The 9,180-nt window shown below is 32.6% G+C and overlaps 1 protein-coding gene across 1 annotated transcript; it reads right to left on the bottom strand.

The window, feature by feature from the left end:
• Positions 1-5,091: 5,091 nt before the first annotated feature.
• On the bottom strand, positions 5,092-5,875 carry LOC140861134 (transcriptional regulator SUPERMAN-like). The gene has a single exon (XM_073264147.1). It carries the CDS (start codon positions 5,749-5,751, stop codon positions 5,092-5,094), a length of 660 nt encoding a protein of 219 aa, XP_073120248.1. The 5' UTR covers positions 5,752-5,875.
• Positions 5,876-9,180: the final 3,305 nt, after the last annotated feature.

Below are 9,180 nucleotides of genomic sequence, written 5' to 3'. Positions count from 1 at the left end.
GTTGTATTCTGCCGGTCTGTTTTAATTTAAGTCTTCCGCAACGATTTATTTAATGCATGTTTAATTATGCTCCTAAACTCTGATTAGGTAGTGGAACCGGTTTGGGTCGCTACAACTAGCATGGTCAGAGGGATGTGACGTGCCTACAACGCAGTCCACTCGATAGTTTTTCCCCTCGGTCTCAATGAAATACTCCTCACCTGAAAACAATGAGTGTAATGAGTCTAAAAGACTAAGCAAGAATATGGGGTGGGGGAATAACGAATACTACGTAAATACAAGCACACGCAGATTAAAAATAGTTTGATAATAAAATACTTTGTGCCCTTAATTTGAATAAAGTGTACTTCTAAAATGAGGGAACATGAATATAACATATGCATGGCTAAGTCATTTATAATTAATGTAACTGCATAAACTGTACTGAAACGTAGTCATAAAAATTGTGAACTGTAACTGTGAACTTAGATCCTTGATTGTGAATCTGTGATTTCGATCATGATCATGGCTGCAGCGCACTATGCCGCAAGGAGGTCAGGATAACACCCAACCCAATCTTTCCCTGAATTTGGTAAGGAAGGCCAAGATATCACTCAGCCCCACACGAACACGTGCTAAGGTAAGTAAAACGTCTCCCAGCCCCACACATACACGTGAATAAATATAGTCACAATCATCTCACTTCGTTCATAAAATACTTTCTTTCATACTTGAATATGGACTTATCATGCATATGAAAATATGACGTACATGTAAATATTAATCGATAATCATGCATATGACTCACACATAGATGATCGGGATGGTGATTTAGGAGACAAAACAAAGGATGGAAAACTAAACCATAATTTAGCGCTTAAGACAAATTCGAGTTGTTTGCCTGTAAAATTTGTAACTTGATCGAATCTTAATCAAAAAGAATTCCACTTGAAACCACAACTTCATGACACTTATAACTAAGCCAATAAATCATCCTCGGAATTTATCTCCTAAGCAATCGTTTTATGAAAAATCAAATTCTGGGCAGCAAGCCTTTTGGTTTCAAAAATTCTGCACCTAATAATTCAAAAATCTATAACTCGACCAAAACTTAACCGAATTCATTACCGCTTGAACCGACATATTCCCAACATCTAGGACAAGTTCCAGACCCAAGCCCTTATCCAAATTCTGCGTTTAACCCCTGTTTCAAAAATGATTTCCAGACAGCAGCCCCTTAGCTTCAAAAATCTGCACATACCTTATTTTCAATCTCAACCAAAACACATGGGTTTTTGTCTACAAACTCCAGCCTCTATCCTAGCATCAAACAACATTTGAACTCACCCAAAACCCTCTTGAAACTCCCATAATCCAGCTCAAACCTAGCTCAACCAAGCAACTAAAACTTCAACCCCATCTCCCAAACCATCTCTAAGTCATCCTAGTTGCTTCCATGTGAACTACATATCATCCATGGTAGCTCCTAAATCACCATCCAAATCAAAACACAAGCATACAATATTTTCAAACAAATCATGCTGGAAAAATTTCTGAAAATTTCGAAATACAAGGCATACATGCTTCCAACATTCCAAGTTAAAATTTATTTAAAGCCTTATCAACCAATGATTATGCCATGATTTTTCAAGCAAGAATGCATCAAAATCTTGGAGTCAAAATTCGAAACAGGGCACATACATATATACATTCGAAAGTTTTCATGAAATGCAACACATATGATGAACTAATCTATAAGGTAAAAAAGAAACCATATCCTCGCCTCTATTTTCGAAATGCTCAAAAAACTCAAGAAGATGGAGATGGAACGAGGTGGAAAACTGAGGAATCACTGTTGGAAACTCAACCCAACAGCTAATGGGCGTCCAATGTGCGAGCTCTAGCCGAGGTGATGGGTTATCGGTCGTGGAGCTAGAAATGAAAAATGCACAATCCAACTCCAAGCCCTTTCACCTCAATTTGCTGAAACTGAACACACACACACACATCACGTTTCAAGCTGTAGAAATTTCAAAGTAAGGCCAAGAACGATGAAACATATACTCTATACTTGGATTTTAAAAAGAGAAGAAGATATCTTGCCTCAAGCTAGAAGAACAAAAGAAATGGGGCGGTTGGGCGTGGGCGTCCCCTACACCTCGACCAGCAACTGGGAACTCTTGCTTAGACGGTCCTCGAGGCAGCTTGAAGGCGGCACAGTGGCTGGAATTACTGGCCGAAGTGAAAGGGAAAGAAATGGAAGGAGCCGTGAGCTTCTTGGAGAGAAATGGAGATGGAGCAAGCGAAAAAAAAATCAAGAAACAAGGCTGGAAACTCGAACCAGCAGCTAGAAAAATCTTCCAAATGCGAGTTCCGGTCGGCAAGGGTGGTGGCAATCGACGACGGTGATCGGAAATGCTAGAAGATGAGGAAGCCGATGTTGAGGGGGATAAGAAATGAGAGAGGCGTGAGATGGGAGTGAATTTTTAGGGGTTAGGGTTATGTATTAAGTTTAAGTGTGTAGGTGTGTGTATGTATAGATATAAGCATATAAAATGTGAGTGTGTGTGTGAAATGGGAAAAGTGCTACTCACCTTTAAAAGCGCTATTCAAACTAGAAACTTTGGGCCTATTTATTTAATTGCATTAATTAAAATGCACAACCTTGAAAATTCAAGAATTTAAACACTTTAAATATTTTGATGTCACGGCCTCGAGTAAATATATAAATACCAAGAAGAGCGATTAAAATAATTTTAAATAAACTAGACAAACGTTTAAAAGAAAATTAAATAAATACAAAAGCGGTAATAAAAATCTTTAAAATTATTTGGACAATTAAAAATGATTTAAAAAAATAAAAAAAAATAAGCTAGACATTTAAAATAAATAACCGCTGAACTTAAATTATTTAAAATAAATAAGTTGGACATTTGAAAATATTTAAACAAATAAGCTAAACACTTAAAATCATTTAAAATGATAAACTAAACAATTAAAATCATTTAAAAGAATAAACTAAACAATTAAAATTAAAATCATTTAAATATGCAAGCTTAAACCTTTAAAATATTTAAAATAATTAAATCGCATAATAAAAGCATTTAGACAAATAAACTTAAACAATTAAAAACATTAATTAAATAGTCAGTAAAATAAAATCATTTGAATAAATAATAAAATATTTTAATAGCACATAATTCAAATAAAGATTTTAAATCAATTAAACCTAAAAATAATAATCCTAATATTTATTTAATGCATGCGATTTAGTAGATTGGATTTTATGTGCTACACTTGTAATCCCGAACGTTTTTTTTCTACTCTTTAATAATATTACAAGTTTATTGTTAAAAAAATATCTAATGTAATTGGGATTGTTACATCAATTGAAACCATTTTTTTCTTCCATCTATGATCTCACCATGAGTTCATACTCGAGCATTACTTTTGCCATACATCTAATAGTCATGATCGACCCAAAACACATGTTGAATTAACCTAACTTTACACAATAACTAATTTAAATGACTAATATTTGTCACGATTTCGATAATAATCCACAAATGGATGGAATTGTCCCTCGTGTGTATAAAACAATCCTTAATCTAGAAATAAATTATTTTGAAAAATATATATTTTTGGTACTGTTATTTGTACTTTTCTCACTTATATGGTCATGTTAATGGTTAATTTGTATTTTAAGTCATGTAACTCTAGTATGTTTCTTTTTTTCTTTTCTTTTTTTTTCAATTTTTGATCATACTACGGTAAATTTTCATTTTTGGTACTTTAACTTGTATGTTAATTTCATTTTTGATATTTTTTTCAATTGGAGCCTATCGTGTTTGTTGGTAATAAAAGGACCAAAAATGAAAGCCAATACAAGTTAAAGGATCGATAATAAATACAACATACAAGTTACATGACTAAAATTAAAAAAAAAAAAATAATGCAAGTTACAAGACTGAAAATACAAATTCAATTGTAGAAATAATATTTTTTTCCATTAACTTGTCCATGTTTTGGTTTTGGTCTATTAACTTTTCAAATTCTGATTTTGGTACACTAACTTTTAATTTTCAGTGATTTTGGTCCAACTGCGCATACATGTCAGCTAGACATTGGCACACGTCACCCGAAAAATGCTGACGTGTGCCAATGTCTAGATGACAAGTGCGCAGTCAGACCTACATCACTGAAAATTAAAAGTTAGTGTACTAAAATAAAATTTTGAAAAATTAAGGGACCAAATCCAAAATGTGGATAGGTTAATGGATAAAAAAAAGTTTCTCATTTTAACATGACCAAAAGTTTTTTAAAAAAAAGTACAAATAACAAGAGCAAAAATTATATTTCGCTCATCTTAATATAAAATCCTTGCTTCGCCTCGGTTCGAAATCGTATTATGCATATGCTCATTTGAGAGTCGAGCCAAGTCTTGAAATATTATGATGGAAACATAAAACATCGGTTTAATTTTTTCGCTTCAAAAAAATCATTCCATTTATGATGGAATGTGTCAAGCAATTACTAATTCCATTTAAGGAAAGGTCATCATTCCATTTCTAACCGGGATGTTGTTGGGAACATGCAAATTCCATCAAATTTTGGGAAAATCCCACCAAATTAATAATCAAACATAACTTAAAATCGATTATTTCACCGTTTAAATTTTTTTAAAAAAGAATTTGAATGTTGCTAGCTTATTGGACATTTAATTATTCAAATAATTTTTTTTCAAAAAATTCAAAATATATGACCCCATATATAGACGATGTTTGGATAAAATATTGTGTTATAATTATAGAAAACACAAAATGCAAAGCATGTGTAAGGTGGTAAGTGGATAAAGATATAATCGCTACGAATTATAGGAACTCACAGAAACAAAAAAACTAACACTAAATATATATATATATATATATATATATATATATATATAGCTAGGGATATATTCATGAAACACTAACACTAAATATATATATATATAGCTAGGAATTCAATTTTTTGTTTCCAAAAGCTTGTAATAATAGACGATATATCGAAGAATTTAGATTAAGACAGAAGAGGAATGGGAGAGGAAACTGGATAAAACTTTGGAGAGTGAATCTAAGCATATCCAAGCCTTAGCTCCAAATCCAAATCCTCCTTGGAATGACTAGTACTCATCAAACCAATCTGCAAGTCCAACCTTACGAATTCCGCGTTCTTGACAACTAGCCATCCGTTTTGGTGCACAAATGGATCAAACTTCTCGACTCCAAACGTTTCTTCCGTGTTGGGCCGAAGATCCCGGACTGGGATGGCAGCAGAAACAGCTGGAGCAACAAAGTGGGACTTGAAATGAGGTGATAAATACGGCGTTGAGGACGACATAAACCCAAAGCCACAAATAGGGTTTGGGTAAATGCTAGGGTTCGGTTCAAGATTATGGTTTTGCAAGCAAAACTGGCAACCATTTTGGCCATAATTGCATATCATTGGTGGAGACTGCCTCATCCTTGCTCTATCTCTTCTGTGAACATTCATGTGGCCTCCTAGAGCTTGAGCTGATCTGAATTCCTTTTTGCAAAAGCTACAAGAATAAAATCTTGGAGTCCATGAAACTAGCTTGGCCGTAGCACCTAAATCTTGAGTTTGATATTCTCCTAGGCAGTCATTGCAAAAGCTCCATGGATTCTTGAATTGGTGGCCGTTTATTTCTCGCGTTTTGCTACTCGTCGAGATGCTTCGGTGCTTCATTTTGCTGCAGAAACAGGATTTCTCCATGGGTTTTGTTTTTCTTTGTATGTAATATCAAGTGCTTAGGGACATGGGGGGGACTGGGGAGCGTAGTTTCGAAGAAGAGTGTGACTAGCTAGCTAGGAATTGAACATGTTGATGGTGATGTAGAGATGGGACATGGGACAATATGTATTTTTGTGTGAGAGCATAGTGAGAAAAAAGATCGACTGAGATTTTCTAATATTGTTGTATTAAATAGACGAGAAAAAGGCAAAGTTTATTGAGTATATATGTTAACTAATACCGCATTTGGGAAAACTGCATTTTTGGTCACCTATATATATGTCTGTCTATTTGCCTAGATATGTTATCAAATTTCAATCTTAATTACATGTCTTTCCATTTTGACAATTATTTAGCTTATCAGAAATATTAATGTGACAATACATACAGACGTCAGCAGCTACATGGGCGTTACATTTATCATATCAGCGTCATGTCGGAAAAATAAATAAAATTAATAAAAACGAAGACAACAGATTAAGACTAAATTAACAACATAGATTACCAAATTACTCAGAATTGGAGACAAACGTATAGGACAATTTTCCCTATAGGTTTCACATCAAACACTATATTTAAGTCCCTTGACGCACACAATATTATCTAGCACCCGATAGAAATTAATTAAAGATCTAGACCAAAATTTAGTTCAATATATATATATTATGCAACAGATTAAGTACATCTTGAAGTAACAAATCCCAAAATATTTAACAAACCTAAGATTGAAATTGAAGATTATAAAGCTAAAAGATTGAATTAATTTAACTAGTGTTGTTTCCCTATGTTCGGGCCACTTACTAAATGGAGAACCAAGCTATGCAATATGGGGAAAGCGATATAGTAGATGTTCCTTATTCCTCTTGACATTTTTGTGTCAAACTTTATGTCATTTTGCACAATAAATTAATCTTTATTCTATTTTCTGCTTTTGATGAATTAATGCATTCCATTGGTTTTAAATTACCAAGAAATATTTATTATGATCAGGTAGGTTGGGGGAAGGACGAACATTAATTTCTTGACTCGATTAATTCGTCCATGCATGTAAAATATAATATATACATTCAGCATTGAAATGATCATGATTTCTTGGTTGATGTATACATTCGTATAGGAATCCAGAGACTCTTTGCCTGGGAAAAAATATGATATATTAGTTATCATTTAATCTGAAAACATTAATTAGTACCAAAGAATTGAGTTGGGGAATTAGATATGGCATTAATATGAGTAACCAGTAGTCGATCATAGGAACGAAATTTTTTCGAATTCGATGTATCATTTTTTTTCCCTAAAGTTTCTACATATACATGTGTATATATATATATATATGTACGTAATTAGATTTGATACATAGTTTCTGGGAAATTCACCACTTCGATTCATGGTACATTAATGGGTTGTGAATTTGAAAGTTGTGTGTATCGATCAAGTTTTAGTACTAAGCTCCAATATTTACTTCCAAGGAAAATCGATAGAATTAAAGTTAGGGGGAATTATTTTTTTGGTCCATTAACTTGTTCATTTTTGATTTTGGTGCATTAACTTTTTCACTGTGGGTTTTGGTACGCTAACTTTTCATTTTCTATTATTTTTGTCCAACTACATGCGTGTCAGCTTCTGATTGGTCCACATCATCATTTTGGACCAATCAGAAGATGACACGTATGCAGTTGGACAAAAAATCACAGAAAATGAAAAGTTAGCGTACCAAAACCCACATCGAAAAAGTTAATGGACCAAAACTAAAACATATACAAGTTAATGGACCAAAAAAATCACTTTTCTTTAAAGTTAATAATTAGCAAAATTAAAAGCAAGAATTTACAGAAGAGATAAAAAAAAGTTTTCGCCGGATTATAAATGGTTTTTTTATGTTTAAAAAAAATTAAAACATCTAGATACAAATTTAGTGTAATACAAATACTTAAGAATATAGTATCTGTTCCTTTGATATAAAAAAAAAAAAGAAGAAGAAGACTATAAGTATGTGATTATATGTAAGAGTAAATCATATATGCCTTCTACATAAATGTAAAGTGTTTGACATAAAAAGCTTCTAAACCCACAAATCTCACCCCTTAGTGTACGACCAAAAAAAAAAAAACAAAAATCTTCTAAGACATATTTGTTTGGGAAAAAAAATATTAAAAACCAATTATTCTCATGAGGGAAATTTTTTTTAAATAAGTAGTTTGTAGTGAACGCAATTAACAACGTCATATGAGAGGTTGCCAATTTGGTATAAGACAAAAAAGAAGTATAAGAAAGGCTTAATTATTATTCATTTATAACTTCACTTCAAATCTGATTGAACTTAAGGTGAATTCACTTTTTTTACTCCCTCTGAAAATGATTCCTTTCGACCTTTTGTTGTCGTCTTGTCTTTCTCCACACAACTAAGGTATCATTTCTTTAATACATCCCATAAATCTTACTCTAGTTTATATGTTTTTGAAAGAAACATTGCACGTGGTTTGTTATTTAAAAACAGATAGTGTTGTACTTGGTGTTGTAGCACCAACGACAACACAATGCAGCGGAAATTTAAAACGTAAATAAAACACAAGTAAATAATTTTGCACGAGTATAAAAACTCGTGACAGTGCCTTAGGGCTTAATATCACTAGAAAACATAAGATCAGTCTTACAAAACAATACTAGTGATTTTATGAAAAATCAATAAATCCTAAATTACTCAACAAGTTGAGAAATCAAACTTGCATCCTACAAAATGAATAGATGCAACTCTCGTAGCCTAAATTAAAGAGACACGAAAAGATCTTCAACAACACAGTTTTTCACAGTGTTGTCTTCGATGTCTTCAACACTAACGGCAACACGGGATACACAATAACGATGATTGCAAAATCTGACATCAAGAACCTCCAACTCTACGCATGGAATTCTTCAATGAATGCTCTGTGAGTCGTCATCCGAAGTCCCTATTTTCTTGTGCGTGAAAACCTTCCTTTATAGATCAACATCCAAGTCTTGAAGGTTTTCTTAGATTGAGTCCTACACGCATAAGGAAATATATTTAAGTAGAAATAAAACTCTATCAAATCTAGCAAATCATATCTTGATAATATCGAATAATATTATATCTAATAATTACCTTATCAAGACATGATTAAACATGAAAAATATATTTGTCATGACATTCGAAATATACACAAGATATTTACCAATTATTTTAACTTGTCTAAAAAGAAAAATCAAATATTAATTAAAACTTAAGATCGAGAATATCAAGGAATTAAAATTTATTTCAATCTCCCTCTTTTTATTTTTTGGACAAAACATCGCACAAGTAGGAATAAACATAAACTCTCCCTGAATTTAAAAATCATTGTCCCCCTGAATTTTAATTCTCCCCCTAAAGTGTTGTCCCTCGTGTTGACAACA

The sequence above is a fragment of the Henckelia pumila genome, chromosome 1 (assembly GCF_033568475.1).
Source record: "Henckelia pumila isolate YLH828 chromosome 1, ASM3356847v2, whole genome shotgun sequence".
In the NCBI taxonomy this organism is placed as follows: domain Eukaryota; kingdom Viridiplantae; phylum Streptophyta; class Magnoliopsida; order Lamiales; family Gesneriaceae; genus Henckelia; species Henckelia pumila.
The sequence above is the reverse complement of the archived record's forward strand: the minus strand, read 5'-3'. Positions and strand labels throughout refer to the sequence as shown.